This window comes from Anoplopoma fimbria, chromosome 17 (assembly GCF_027596085.1).
Source record: "Anoplopoma fimbria isolate UVic2021 breed Golden Eagle Sablefish chromosome 17, Afim_UVic_2022, whole genome shotgun sequence".
In the NCBI taxonomy this organism is placed as follows: domain Eukaryota; kingdom Metazoa; phylum Chordata; class Actinopteri; order Perciformes; family Anoplopomatidae; genus Anoplopoma; species Anoplopoma fimbria.
In genome coordinates this window covers 14,270,599-14,286,268 of record NC_072465.1, presented here as the reverse complement: position 1 = coordinate 14,286,268, position 15,670 = coordinate 14,270,599, and the positions used below count along the sequence as shown (strand labels likewise).

Sequence of the window (15,670 nt, the reverse complement as noted above, 5' to 3'; positions counted from 1 at the left end):
TTTGTGATAACTATAATAATTGTAGCAGACACAGCATTATTGGTAAACACAGGGAAAAAACAGCCTCAGAAACTAGATGCCATTCTATTCTTTGTATCTTTATATTTCAGTTCCTCTCTACTGATAACAGATAACTCCTGCAGCGCTCAACAGCTGAGATAAGCACACAGAAGAACAACTAGCATCCCAAAGCGAGAATCACGTCACGTTGAAAGGAAATGAAATCAACCAGCTGTCCATCTCAGGTGGTGCAGAACAGAAGGTGAAATTAATTTAAATGGATAAACCTGCTTACGTATCAGAAATAAATGTAATAAGCTCTAATGAATGTTCGATTTTCCACTTGACTCTCTTTTAGTCTTGCCGGACCTCACAAAAAGCCCCCCTATTGTTTTATGACCCCACTGAAAAACTAATCTCAAAGTTACTTTACTACTTGTCTAGCAACTTTCTATCAATGTTGTCTCATACTAGTGTGTCTTTCTTTTACCTGAATTCTGTATATTCTTAAAACATTGATATAATTTACAACTTCAAATATCCTTAAAACGTTATTTAAAAAAAAGGATATTCCTCAATAAAACCGTCCTGCTGGAGTAAATACAAAAATAACACGTTTGCATTTCTGATCAGGGCTGTTTTGTTTTTTCTTAGAGTGTGCGAGAGAACTTGTTGTGAAAACTGCAGTCTCTGTTTAACGAGTTTTCTAAATTTGTTTGATGCTCAGTATGCTTGATTTTACTGATAGAGCCTTAATGGCCTATTATCCTTAATGGAGCCAGTGGTATCCCCTCTATTCCCTTCGCTTGTTTTTATGTTAATGTCAGTAAGTTAAAGAAGAACCCTAAACTGATCCTATAAACTCAAAATCCTGGCTCTTTAAGCTATTTTTGTCTCTTTTGTTGAATTATAAAATTGCAATGCTCTTTTGTTGAGTAACTCCACCAATATCAAAGACTCACAGATCAGTGTTTAGAATTAGCCCTTGGATTGACAATTTATGAGTTTGATTCCCTCTTACAGCTTGTGAGCGCAGTCCCCAATGGGGTCATTTTAACTCTGCATCATAAAACTGATCCAATATTTAAAAAACCTCTTATAGATGAGTGTCTCATCTAAGCTTTTACCACATCTGGGCCTCAATGAAGTTACGCCAGCATTGCAGATTCTGTGTCATGTTACAGTTCAAGCAAAGCAAAGGTTCCAGGAAGTTGCTGCTCTCAGCCAAGAAATAGTCTTGTAGAAAAGGTTTTTGTTCAGAATAAACAAACAAGATATAATTTGTTAATCTGTGAGCTTCATAAATCTGTTAGATGGATTTTTTTTTTTACCCTTTGGACAAAACCAGCTAGCTGTTTCTCTCTGTTTCACCCTTCTAGAAAGCGTCTAAGCATATTTTCCCCAAATGTCGAACTATTCCGTTAAGGATATCAATCTGTCAATGTTAATGCTCCACAAATCCAAATAGAACTTTACCCTTCTACATACAAAAAATGTATTTCAATTGGATTTTCAAGGAGTAGTAATTAAGGTTCAGTTCCCTGATTTGATTTACTTGATTCGTTAGACCGATTAAAGACTCTTGAGGAAAATACTTGTTTTTAGCCTCACTCTGTTATCTCAGTGGAGCCATGAAATTCTTTATTCTATATTCTGTAAATTTAGACAGCTTTTCTTTGCAGATACTGAAAATTGCATGTACTGTACGTTTGCTATTTTAGATGGTACAGGAGGTACATTACCCTTAAAAGTTTTTATGTTGTTAGTACACAGCAACTGTCTTTCAAATAATAATATCTGCTGGACTCATAATCTTACTGCTGCTGCTCTCGTGCCTGGATGTTTACTTTTTATATTTGTGTTAGCTGGAGCCTTAACAGATCAATAAAGAAACAATCCAAGGCAGATCCAGCCCAATGACTCAAAAACTCAGAACCAAACCGCTGCACTACTCTAGTGTATCTGAATATATCATAATATCTATGAGGTCTTTGAAAGGATGCATTTGATTTTCTTACCATAAAATAAGATAAGATAAGATAATCTAAAAAAAAAAAAGTATTATAAATAAGCAATAAAAAACAGTAGAAAATCAACAATAACTGAAATATTATATTTACAGACAGAAAAAACTATTTTAACTATTATTGCAAACAGACATTACCATGTCTGAAGCTTAATTTTGCTTGTAGAGGGTGTAAACATCACAGCTTATTGTCCTGGCCATTCCTTAGTTGCCTTTCATCCCAGTAAAGCTGCTATAACCAGGGCCAGACCTCCTCCTTACTCCCTCTCTGGACATTGATTGCCTGCTCAAATCTAGAAGACACAATACAGGATTACTGAGGAACAAGTGTCAGACCTTGTAAGCTTCCTCATAAAGGCTCCATTAGCTTCTGCGCCACAGTAGCTTTATTGCTGCACCGAAAAATATTAACCGTAAACTGACACCTACACTGTGTTTGTGAGAAAGTAGATCTGAACAGTGCATACATGACTGCTGGTCATACAGATAATGCTTTGCAAAAACATATAAAAATAAACTACTTGGAAAAATCACATTAGATCTGAAGCCGTTTCCACAAACTGAAGGTCATTTAATTTCTATTATGAAAACAGCAGGTTGCCATTTTCCTCAGCCACAGCAGGATTAAACTGCCACAACTAAATGCAGAGATCATTTGTCAGAGCAGCTGCTCCCTGAAACGAGGGCAGATCTGTCAATGAGACACTCCTTCCTGTCCCTAATAAGTGATTAGACTCATCAAAGTGGGGAGTCAGCAAGTGAAATTAAGCCGAGAAGATGCACATTTTTCTTAAGTCTCTGTTAGTTATTAGTGCAGCAGTTTGTTCTATAAGTCCAGTAAACGTTCCTGTACATATTATACATAACGGGTCTACAGCCATGCCAGCAACTCTGCAGGGCTTTGAGCTAAATGCTAACGTCATAATGCTAACATGCAGTCAATGGAAATGCTAAAATTCTGATGTTTAGCATGCATCATTTTTGCTATATTCACCATCTTAGTTTAGCATAAGCTTTTAGCATAGCAAATTTGGATTCTTGAAATGGACATGGACTTGTGTGTCATTTCATGGCCATCTATTTAATATTTGTTGAGACATTAAACTCAAAACCACAAATGTTAGCTTCACAGCAGAGCTACAAGAGTCATAAGAATGCACATGACTGTTTTGCATTATGTTGCTTCTGCCCAAATTTTATTTGATGTATTATTTAGATGTTGTACGGTATGTCCTGTCTTATTATTACCTTTTTAAAAAGCAAATAAACATAATGTGGTTCCCCGGGAACCATGAAAGTCTGAACAAAAAATGATGGAAAATCATCCAATAGATATCGAGATATTTCAGTCTGGACCAAAGTGGTGGATCGGCCTAACTGCCTCTATGGGCTGTTGTAAGTGCTAAATTATATACCTCAATAAAAAGGGCTTTTCTTAATTGTTATGAGTATTGCATTCTGTACTGCAGTTTGAATGCATGTAAGAGCATATTTAAATCCCTGTATGACAATCAGTCTGTGAGGTCTTGGCACTGTTTCAGCATCATCTTACCTCTGAGGCAGCAAATTGGCTTAAAAAAATCAGTATATAAACACACACACACACACACACACACACACACACACACACACACACACACACACACACACACACACACACACACACACACACACACACACACACACACACACACACACACACACACACACACACACACACACACACACACTGTCTGAGTGTGTATTTCCCACTCTAGTTGGACTGGTCTGTCTTGAGGCTGCAGGAACAAATAGGGAGAGAAACGCAGTGTTTAAGGTCCCAGTGGGGTCAAAAATCCACCACAACAGGAAGAGAACCACCGAAAGGAGACCCACAAAGTTCCAAACTACCTATTCTCCTGCTGGAGAGAGGAAACATGTGACCCAGAAATCATGCCAAATAGCTAATTTAGATGTAATGTGGTGATCTGGTCTTTGATTTATGGTCAAGTTGTAGTTCCAGTAAATACTGGCAACAATCAACTCATCTGAACAGTTGCTTTCTTGTTTCCTGACGTGATTCAGGTCCCACATGGATTCTGTTGACCAATGGAGGTCAATGTTAGACAATTAACATTTTCACATTTCAACACATGGAAAAAACGTCCGTAATCCACTGGTAGAAATAATGTTTTATGTAATCTAAAGACTTCATGTCAGTGTTGGTAGTATAATTACTTTGATGTGCATTAAGGTTATATTGGTAACAGTACAAGACTGTGATAAGTTATTATATCATCTTCTACTGCAATACATTATGTCTGCACATTACACAGTGCCCTTTCAAAAGGGATTCACAGCCACATGGTAATATATCACCACAGAAGACCTTGGCTTTGAGTTTGAGGCATGTAGCTGAAGATAAATGTGTTCCTCTCTAGCATGAATTATTAACCACTTCCATTATTTGGATGCCACTCTAATTACACTGTGAGGAGCATGTGAGAAAGATCTGAAATTATTCAAACTGAATTAACTTTCTTGTTGAGTAAGGAACTGACATTGTTGAGTTTGAGACTCACCAGCTCGTGTACACACGGGGACTGGAACTGGCACAGGTCTGTTGGAGGAGGGAGGAGGTGATGCAGAACACCAGGATGAGTCCAGTCCAGCATCAGGGAGCATCAGATGTTCAGTTCAAAAGCCTTTTGCACTCATTTCACAGAAAAGGATGGGGGTTTTTTTAAACGAAATGCACTCAATCACAACTTCACCTGCTGCCTTTTAAAGCTGCCATAACATAGCAGTGTTCAAAACATTGTACTTGGCTCATTATTTAGGGCTAAAACGATTCATCGATATAATTTTTCGATCAACATGAATGGTTTAAATCAGTTCTTTAGCAAAAAAGTCTTTCTCAGTTGTGAAAATGTCCTGTTTTTTTTCTGTTATGTGAGAATAAACTGAATGTTTTTGGGTTTTGGATTGTTGGAGGGACAACTTAAGACATTTGAAGAGGTAATCTTGGAGGAAGTTTTTCCTATTTTACAAAGTAACAATTGATCCTTTATGGGTAAAATAATCAGCTGACTGATTGTCAATGAAAATAATTGCAGAACTAGAATGATGTCCTTTAAGAGTTCAGATAGATCTCAGCAGATTTTCTCACAATGGAGGTGTACAGTACCATCTGGTGGATATTTTCATACTGCAGGTCAATGTCAAAACAGGTACCATTACACTAATATTACACAAGGTGGAGGCTTTATGTGTTTAATACTACTAAAGTTTTACACAATGACAAAAAACAACAAAAAATGTCAGAACAATTTTCAGTTTAATTCCTGATATTTATTAAAATCTAAAACTCCAAAGAGCTGAGAAGTTGTTTCTGTGATTTTCTAAAAAAAAAAACTAAAAAAAGGAACAGCGGTATGAAGCAACTACTCGTTAAATATGACATGTAAGAGATCAGGTAGTTTTCCTGAAAAAGGACAGCATGTCGTCCAGACTCTGTGTAGGCTTTTGGGCCTGGCTGAGGTCTACAGGCTGCAAGGAGGGCTCAGGCTGAGACTGGCTCTGCAGATGAGGTGGATACTGGGGTGGATACTGGGGTGGATAATGGGGTGGATACTGGGGTGGATACTGGGATGGATACTGGGATGGATTTTGGGGTGGATACTGGTGTGGATACTGGGGTTGATACTGGTTTGAAAACTGATGTGAATACTGGTGTTGATACTGGTGTTGATACTGGTGTTGATACTGGTGTGGATACTGTGGGGGATACGGAGGAAGTGGTCCAGCAAACTGAGGAGAAGGAAACGGAGGATAAAATGGAGGAGGGGGTTGCTCGGGATCAACAGGAGGAGCGGTCTCAGGAGCTGAATCTGCTGGCTGATCTGAAGGTGATGACTGCGATGAAGTCTGTGGTTGTGATGGAGGTGGAATATTTTGTTGAGGTGGGGGAGGTGGAGGTGAAGGGGCCGTTTTAGGCTGAGATTGTGGTTCCTCCTTGCTCTCAGAGATTTCTTCTGGGGCTTTGCTCCACTTAAACGACATCTTGGATTTATTCTCCTGAGTTTTGATCTTCCCTGGTCTTTCCCTCTTCACCTCAGTAAAGTACGCAGAGGGAGGCGCAAAATTTGACTCTCGCTCTTCGCGACGCCGATTTGTCCACTCGGTAAACATAAACTCTGGAAGAAACAGAAAAAGACGTTAAAAAAGTCAAGTTTTTTGGCAACGGACAGAAAGAGCTTAACACCACTGCCTTTCCATCCTAGAATTATAGCAGATAAGTACAAGTCCTACATGATGTAAGGAGATTATTTTTTTATTTTTAACATGGGCCTTTAAATAATAAGGATTACCTTTGCCTCTGTCCCATTCTCTGACATGAGGAACTCCTGGTTTGGTGTCCTTCCTTTCCTGGATCTCCACTACCACCTTCTTCACTGTGCTTACTTCTGGAGAGTCCTCTGCTGGAGGCGAGGGTCCTATAATGTCACCTTCGTCCTCCTCTCCTAGGACAAAGAATTAAAAACAATCCCTCATTTACATTATGTGTGATCATTGAACTACAATATGCAGACAGACTTTATATGTCAAGAGCTCCAATTCTATGATACCAAATAAAGGCTATGGCTGCATTTGATCTGAGGTAGATGTGGATACTAACCTTCATTCTCGTCCTCTCTCTGCTCGTCCTCAGTGCCATCCAGCTTGGCCTTCTTCATCTTCCTCTGCCTCACTTTGGTCAATCGGGCCTTCAGGATGGCCTGCCTCTTGTCCTTCAGTTGTTCCCTCTTGGTGCGCTGATCTGTTGTCTGAAGGAGAGAAACAAGGACTGAGCTTTATTCATTTGTTTACACTCAAAATGGATTTTATTCATCAAATATATACATAAGTGCACAAGGATTTTAAGTGTGTACCAATACAGAGCAAACTCTGTAAACAACAAAGACGTAACAGACATGCACATGGACAGACCAGATAAGTCTGTTCAGTACATTGTGTATATAAGTGTTTAAAGTACATGTATGGAAGAGTATGGTTGTAGTGTGTGGAGCTTGGTTATCAAGGGAACTTTAAAAAGACACACACTAAACACAAATATTTCTGTGTTTCCATCCTTCCATAGATCGGCAGCTCACCTGGTCTCTCAGCATGTCCAGAGTCTCTCTCTGCTTTCTGCGCTGCTCTTCATCGTGAGCGAAAGCAAAGTAGCCCACACCGAGATCTCGAGCCTCTGAGATGAACAGACACACAAAATGATTTCTACAGCAAGAGACTTACAAACCAAAACCCTTTGTTCCAAATGTGTGCACAAGGGTTTTAGAAACGATTTAACAGTAACCTTGTCCCCTAATATCCTCGTAGTGGATCGGTCCTACAGGCCTCTTCATAGCCTCCTCTTCCTCCCTCTCCCACTCCTGCCTCTGCAGCTCTCGACGCATGTCCTCGGAGAGTAAGGTCTTATCAGTTGAAGCATTCCTACATGGAATAGCCATAATCAAAAGAGTTGCAGTTCAGGGTATGACACCAACATCTAGAAACCTGCACCTGAACCCTTAAAGAGCTTTTTTTATTTTATTTTATGAGTATTTACCCTTTTCCTGTAAGGTCTTGGTCCATTTTCTTAAAACCTGGCAGGTCTTTCTTCATGCATCTTCGAGATCGGCCCAAACCATCCACATAATCCACCCTACAGAGAAACAGCGCAGAAGGTGAGTTTTTCAAATCGTTTGATACTTAAAGCATTATCTAAACTGTGTAATGTATACATTTGCATTACATTAGAACTGATGTAATTAAACTAGGTATTTTTGCGGTTAGTAGTGGCGGTGTTATTGGTACTAGTTTAAAGAAAAATTGCTGGGATTGGTCAGTGCTTTTTTTTTTTATACAATCAGTTAACATATCTACTTTTAATTAAGATACTACCTAAACTATACATTTCCTAAATCAAACCCTTGAAATTGATTGAATCAGACGTTACCATTCCTCATCTGGGTTTTCAGGAGGAGGGACGGGAGATAAGTTGTCTCTTTCCTTGTCAACTCTTTCTGTTTCCTTCTGTGCAAGTGTTTCTCTCTTTTTGTCAATAATCTTCTGGGTGAAATCAACCAGGAAAAGCCCCTCGGTCTCTTCATCTGAGGTATAACAAGACACAATTATCACAAAGTAAATACATTTCGTTACACAACTTAATATTAGGGGGGATGTAATTGATTCTCCACCAACCTGGAAAGTCTCCTTTTGTCATTTGCTCATAGAGTTTGGCCTTCTCCTCCAACTTGCGTCTGTTATAAGAAGACACACGAGGAGTCAGAGGTTTTTTGGTCACCATTGTATCACGACAGTAAATATACTGTATAATGTGTTGAACTCACCTTGATGTGTCCAGGCTGTTCTGCTCCTCAACCAGCTGCTCCGCATCTTTCTCAGCTCTTGCAGAGACACCAGCGTTTTGTTTGCTCCAGACATTAGGTTTCTACACAAGACAATGAGGACAGGACAGCACGGTTAGTCAATTTGTAACTATACACACACAGGTAAAAGCATGTCCCAAAAATAACACATACTGTACCTTGACTTTGGATTTTGATGTGAATCCAGCATCAGTATTTTCATGGCCAAGTTTTTCCTGTTTGAACTGTTCCTGCTTTCTGTACAGTTCAGCTTTAAGGTCCACCAGCTGTAAGAAATAGTATAATACTGAAATACAGGCAAATACTTAACAACAATTAACAACTGTGTTTATATGCTAGCATGACATAAGTTAGCTAAGGTTAGCTGTTATTATCGTTTATTTAACGTCACACGGGAGATCAATGATGTGTTTGTGAAGATGCTTATCAATGCAACTCACAGATGAAGCAGTCACGGCGAAGGGTTTCTTCTTTTTGTCCATCTTTAGGATTTATTTTCTACACCATTTTGTTCGGGCTTCTGCTGTGGTAACTGTGTCTGACTTCTTCGTTGGTTCTTCTTCTCTCTCCAGTAAAATGTCGCTTTACCGCCGACTAGTGGCGTTTTGATGTAAACACAATATCCATCGATCATACCATCCCAATCTGCTCAGCCCTGGTGGCTTTTCTCTCTCTCAATACCCCAAAAAGTCTTCCTGACCTGGATCTGTTTCAATATTGCCTACAACAAAGAGAAGAAAGATTCTTTGGAAGTGAAAAAGTAAAAAGTTTGTGCCTGTCCTGTCATCCTCCTCCAGGGATGAAACTGCAACCGGATCCAAGCTCCCAGGCCTCAAAAGCAAGAAAATCTAATGTTTTTCTATGAGCAAGATGGACCAAATGTGTGCAAAGTATTTTGAAGAAGCTTTGATTGCAACCTTGCCCCTGATGATCAGCTTTTCCTCAGAGCTGCTGCTTCCTCCCTCTTCCACAACTCTCAATATGAGGTGTTAGATTTAGCATGTCCTCTCAGCTGGTATACATTCATTATATGGAGCAGAGGTTCAGCTCCCAGCATGAGGTTATGATATCAGGTCCGGTTAGAAAATGACAGCACTTTGCCTCTTCTGTAGTATAAACTCAGGACATTAATGCCTTGGAGGAAGTTCTAATACTAAGTAATAATACTTAGTTATCATAATAATAATATTAATAAAAAAATAATAATAATGCATTTCTTTTGTATAGTAGTTTAAAAGGTACTCAAAGGCACTTTACATGATAAAAACAGAAACAGTAAAAGCAATAATAATATAAAAAAAAGCAGATAAGTGATATTATAACAGGAAAAAAAAGTAAGATGTAAGTATGTAAGTAATATGTGTCTAATTCATAAAACACAATATTTATCATTCAAGATCTTTCTCTAATGGTTCTTTTCTACCTCAAAGCAATTTGATCAGAGTGTAGTAGTTCCGCTAATAAGCTTCACTCCTGCCTGCATTTTAATTGTGTTAGGCACCCATGTTTTAAAATATTTGAACTGTTTGAGGTTTTCATATAGCATTTATGATACTTAAGCTTTTTGTACTAAATGATAAAGTTTTAAATAAGTTCGAAACATAATTTCACAGATATCACACATTCTGAACAATGATTAACCAAGGATCAGAATGCTCTGTTATAGCTTAGCTTGAATAATGAATAAAAAAATGCTCGTATTACAAGTTTTAATCTTATCAAATATACATTTGAATGCATGTAAGAGCATATTTAAATCCCTGTATGACAATCAGTCTGTGAGGTCTTGGCACTGTTTCAGCATCATCTTACCTCTGAGGCAGCAAATTGGCTTAAAAAAATCAGTACACACACACACACACACACACACACACACACACACACACACACACACACACACACACACACACACACACACACACACACACACACACACACACACACACACACACACTGTCTGAGTGTGTATTTCCCACTCTAGTTGGACTGGTCTGTCTTGAGGCTGCAGGAACAAATAGGGAGAGAAACGCAGTGTTTAAGGTCCCAGTGGGGTCAAAAATCCACCACAACAGGAAGAGAACCACCGAAAGGAGACCCACAAAGTTCCAAACTACCTATTCTCCTGCTGGAGAGAGGAAACATGTGACCCAGAAATCATGCCAAATAGCTAATTTAGATGTAATGTGGTGATCTGGTCTTTGATTTATGGTCAAGTTGTAGTTCCAGTAAATACTGGCAACAATCAACTCATCTGAACAGTTGCTTTCTTGTTTCCTGACGTGATTCAGGTCCCACATGGATTCTGTTGACCAATGGAGGTCAATGTTAGACAATTAACATTTTCACATTTCAACACATGGAAAAAACGTCCGTAATCCACTGGTAGAAATAATGTTTTATGTAATCTAAAGACTTCATGTCAGTGTTGGTAGTATAATTACTTTGATGTGCATTAAGGTTATATTGGTAACAGTACAAGACTGTGATAAGTTATTATATCATCTTCTACTGCAATACATTATGTCTGCACATTACACAGTGCCCTTTCAAAAGGGATTCACAGCCACATGGTAATATATCACCACAGAAGACCTTGGCTTTGAGTTTGAGGCATGTAGCTGAAGATAAATGTGTTCCTCTCTAGCATGAATTATTAACCACTTCCATTATTTGGATGCCACTCTAATTACACTGTGAGGAGCATGTGAGAAAGATCTGAAATTATTCAAACTGAATTAACTTTCTTGTTGAGTAAGGAACTGACATTGTTGAGTTTGAGACTCACCAGCTCGTGTACACACGGGGACTGGAACTGGCACAGGTCTGTTGGAGGAGGGAGGAGGTGATGCAGAACACCAGGATGAGTCCAGTCCAGCATCAGGGAGCATCAGATGTTCAGTTCAAAAGCCTTTTGCACTCATTTCACAGAAAAGGATGGGGTTTTTTTTTAAACGAAATGCACTCAATCACAACTTCACCTGCTGCCTTTTAAAGCTGCCATAACATAGCAGTGTTCAAAACATTGTACTTGGCTCATTATTTAGGGCTAAAACGATTCATCGATATAATTTTTCGATCAACATGAATGGTTTAAATCAGTTCTTTAGCAAAAAAGTCTTTCTCAGTTGTGAAAATGTCCTGTTTTTTTCTGTTATGTGAGAATAAACTGAATGTTTTTGGGTTTTGGATTGTTGGAGGGACAACTTAAGACATTTGAAGAGGTAATCTTGGAGGAAGTTTTTCCTATTTTACAAAGTAACAATTGATCCTTTATGGGTAAAATAATCAGCTGACTGATTGTCAATGAAGATAATTGCAGAACTAGAATGATGTCCTTTAAGAGTTCAGATAGATCTCAGCAGATTTTCTCACAATGGAGGTGTACAGTACCATCTGGTGGATATTTTCATACTGCAGGTCAATGTCAAAACAGGTACCATTACACTAATATTACACAAGGTGGAGGCTTTATGTGTTTAATACTACTAAGGTTTTACACAATGACAAAAAACAACAAAAAATGTCAGAACAATTTTCAGTTTAATTCCTGATATTTATTAAAATCTAAAACTCCAAAGAGCTGAGAAGTTGTTTCTGTGATTTTCTAAAAAAAAACAACTAAAAAAAGGAACAGCGGTATGAAGCAACTACTCGTTAAATATGACATGTAAGAGATCAGGTAGTTTTCCTGAAAAAGGACAGCATGTCGTCCAGACTCTGTGTAGGCTTTTGGGCCTGGCTGAGGTCTACAGGCTGCAAGGAGGGCTCAGGCTGAGACTGGCTCTGCAGATGAGGTGGATAGACATTTATGGGCTCAGATTTTGTCGAATTCCTCAGTTTGATGCACTTAAGACATATAGGAGAGTTCTTAACTGTTGAGCAGTGTGCCTGTTCAATATTAACCCTTAATATCTATCTGTGTTGATATGAAGCTGATTTTTTCCCCTTGATTAAACATTATATGTAATAGTTTCCATGTGTATTGCACTTGTCCTGGGAATAATAGCTCAACATTGGCATGTTCCTGTAGATATGCAGTCCCAGTTATCAGTATCTCTATGACAGCGATACCATTGTCTCATCATCACATTGAACAAATAAGGTGATCAGGAGCTCTTTCTATTTGGCTACAACAGAGAAATGCCAACTTTGTTATCAACAGTCCAATGCTACTAAGATATGACTGCACTTAACTATTATATGTCATACATTTGTAAACAAAGATGACAGAGGATGAAAGGTATATAAAGGTATGAAGCCACAAGCTCCCAAACAAAGAAGGCCATTTTGAAGGAAAGAGATCTGGTCGCTGTCAATAAAAGATTAGCAGATCAACCTTTTCCACTATTTACTCTGATTATTTCATCATACTTTTTGCGGTAGATCAAACAGAGATTTTAATTCCATCATGTTTGTGAAAAGAAACACCTGTTTGCTTGTCTTTCTGTTTTGCTCTCTGACCTTGTGGTGCAAGTCGACCAGCGCGGGCTCCAGCTATCTCAGCCCTTCACAGAAACCTAAGGTAAGATGCTTTCTCTCCGACGGCCATTAAACATATTTGGATTCATTCTTTAACTCTTTATGAAAATATAAAAATGTAATGATGTGTGTAGTTATTTTGCCCCTCACTCAAAATACAACACAAGATACTGAATATTGGTCAGGTGGAGTAAAAGAAGGGAAATTTAACGCATCACATGAGATGAATTATGGGCTGTATGGATAGTGACATCATAGTTACACTTTATTCAAGACCTGGGAATTATGTTATCTTATTGACTACATTTAAACTTCTAATGTGAAAGTGAATTGCTTACTATCAAGAGATTTTTCTGCTCTTGGTGAACCACAGAACAAGGTGAAGTCTCCCAGAGTCGGCCGCCAAGTCATGGAGGAGCCTGGTCAGCCCACCGAGGACAACCACATCACAGTGAGTGGAAATCACTCTCATGACTACACCACCTCACCGAAAATCATCCCTATAACTGCATGGTCTTCCTCTCCTCTGAGTAGATCAGTGCCCCCTTTGACATCGGCTTCATTGTGAGAGAGGAGGACTTTGAGCAGTACGGTGTAGCGCTGCAGGAGATCATTCAGCGTCTGCTGGGAAACACGGAGGCTGCAGCAGGTTGGCCTGATTCCTGTGTTTTATACATTAAAAAGTTTATTTTAGCCAATAAATAGTAAAATAATTAGAGTAACAATATTTATTTCATCATGTTTTTTCACGTTTCATCTTGTTTCAGAGAGACCATCCCAACCATTTTGAAGATCATGGACAAGAATTAAAAATTTGCCATGTCAGTGCCTTCCAATTTCCACAATTAGTAGATGGTAATCGTTAAGAAATTAGCCTGTAAACGTGTTGTTCTCCTCTTTCAAAACTTAATATATTCTTTAGCTCAAGGCTCTTAAAGCACATTTCTCAGTCTGTGGCAAATGAAGTGGAGTCTGTGCCACTTAATCTTAGAGAACCTACTGATGTCCGTCATTACAAACTAAAACATTGACCGTTTATCAGGTGAAACCGTGTGTAAAATTAACCAAAGATCTTTTTGGAACTTTCAACTGAACCACCTGAACCAACTCTATCATCATTGATAGAGTTGGTTCAGCTTCCATCACATTACCTTATTATGAAGCTTGGCTTATGTAAATATGGTAAAATACAATATGGAAGCTGGGATAAGTTGATTATAGTTATATATGGAACTTGAGTTACAATGATTTTGTCAAACTACTTTCTTAAGGTTAATATTTATCTTCCATTCTCGAATTTGTAAAATTACAGTTAAATTAATGTCTTTTTTAAAAACCCTCCGCATATGAGCCACTCATACTCTGTGTAGTGATCTGATGTTGTTCTGCCTTAAAATCACCTAATATCTATTATTCTTTTTCATCTTCAGAGACCCACGTGTCTGCAAAAATAAAGCATCAACTCATCTTTTGTCTCTCTGTCTAATCTTTGATCAAAACAAACAAACAAATAAATCAAGGTCAAGATTTTTGGTGAAATGGAGGAAATATAAAGGGATGGGGAAGAGGTTTATTTTCTCCCCTTTAAGTATATGGTGACCTGGTTTTGAGGCTTTAGTGTTGTAACATAATTCTCTATTCTGCTTGCATTTGAAAGAAAATCAGTTAGAACTATTCATACTCCTCCTAAATTAAGTGCACCTTATTTTGAAAATGGACTTTTCAGTTTCCATCTAAATGAAAATGTGCCAGTGTTAGCTAGAGAGGTAATTAAGATTCACTCTGTCCTCAATAGTTTCCATATGCTCTTAAGTGCTGCTTTGACAGTGTTTTAGTGTATCTACCCTTACAACTCCCTTAACAGGTTTAAATTCTGCTTTATTAATAGTTTTGCAATTTCAAAGACACAAAAACTGGTATTTGTGTCACAATTATTACAAGATACTCGATTATTGCCACGTGATAATCGTTTGGTTATGGCATGTTAATTTATACCCCCAACTCATGTAGCTTATCTATTGACCATTTTGTGTAGAGTTTTGACAAAGAGGGCCCTAGTTTCAGAAATTGTTTTTCAGCAATTGCACAAAAAAAAGTGGAGAATCATAGTGAAGAATAAATTATCAACACCCAGAAGAATGTTGAAAAACTCCCTGGTCTAATCTGAAGAACTATGTCAAACACAGCAAAGCACATACTGCTCTGATGCTTTAGTCTGTCCTCAGTTCCATGTTGTAGCTATTAATAAACACAGAAGTACAACCATGAACATAATGTGCTCTGTTCTTCTTTCTGGGGAGGCTCTTAATCTCTTGGAAACAAAGCTTTGATTAAGAACCTGTCAAAAAGGGGAATGTCTGTATTTCGACACATCCCTCTTGTCAAACGTGATAAACAAGAGACACATTTATTCATCTAGCCTTAATCTCGTCTTTGGTTGGCACTCTAACCACCCAAAAACATCACAGGTAGGCCAGGCTAATCATTCCTAAAATAAAAAGCACTCAAGCCAAATGTGCGCGACAAATATGGTGCTATCAAAACAAGCTAATGGACTACCATCCTCGCTGCCACTTCCTTTCTTCAATAAAGAATCGGGTTTGCTCACAGCAAACACCACACATTTTTGCGTTGCTGTATGACAGACATCTCTACTCTCTTTCCATTTTTCATCTTCATGTGCTCTTCAGTCAGCACTTATGTTCATTAATGAGTAATTCAACAAACTATACATGTAGAATAAAAAAAAATGCAG

At 38.3% G+C, this 15,670-nt stretch overlaps 2 protein-coding genes across 2 annotated transcripts; one reads left to right on the top strand and one right to left on the bottom strand.

The window, feature by feature from the left end:
* Positions 1–5,344: 5,344 nt before the first annotated feature.
* Positions 5,345–8,997, bottom strand: ccdc174 (coiled-coil domain containing 174). Its single transcript, XM_054617337.1, has 11 exons — positions 8,877–8,997; positions 8,595–8,702; positions 8,398–8,498; positions 8,249–8,307; positions 8,004–8,157; positions 7,614–7,709; positions 7,362–7,498; positions 7,159–7,253; positions 6,684–6,831; positions 6,376–6,528; positions 5,345–6,201 (listed from the first exon to the last, which is right to left on the bottom strand). The coding sequence occupies exons 1-11, from the start codon at positions 8,916–8,918 to the stop codon at positions 5,477–5,479; spliced, it is 1,818 nt and encodes a 605-aa protein (XP_054473312.1). The 5' UTR covers positions 8,919–8,997; the 3' UTR covers positions 5,345–5,476.
* Positions 8,998–12,844: 3,847 nt separating this feature from the next.
* Positions 12,845–13,705, top strand: ghrl (ghrelin/obestatin prepropeptide). The gene is made up of 4 exons (XM_054617622.1): positions 12,845–12,958; positions 13,289–13,366; positions 13,450–13,564; positions 13,683–13,705. Exons 1-4 carry the CDS (start codon positions 12,845–12,847, stop codon positions 13,703–13,705), a joined length of 330 nt encoding a protein of 109 aa, XP_054473597.1.
* The last annotated feature ends 1,965 nt before the right edge of the window (positions 13,706–15,670 follow it).

Bases quoted from the DNA above. Each gene is read 5' to 3' on its own strand.
- ccdc174 (XM_054617337.1), bottom strand. From the start codon at position 8,918: ATGGACAAAAAGAAGAAACCCTTCGCCGTGACTGCTTCATCT. The intron at 8,499-8,594 runs GTACAGTATGTG...TGTCTTGTGTAG, and splicing joins CATCAAAATCCAAAGTCAAG to AAACCTAATGTCTGGAGCAA. The intron at 6,832-7,158 runs GTGAGCTGCCGA...TCTCTCCTTCAG, and splicing joins TGGACATGCTGAGAGACCAG to ACAACAGATCAGCGCACCAA.
- ghrl (XM_054617622.1), top strand. From the start codon at position 12,845: ATGTTTGTGAAAAGAAACACCTGTTTGCTTGTCTTTCTGTTTTGCTCT. The intron at 13,367-13,449 runs GTGAGTGGAAAT...TCCTCTGAGTAG, and splicing joins CCGAGGACAACCACATCACA to ATCAGTGCCCCCTTTGACAT. The intron at 13,565-13,682 runs GTTGGCCTGATT...ATCTTGTTTCAG, and splicing joins AAACACGGAGGCTGCAGCAG to AGAGACCATCCCAACCATTT.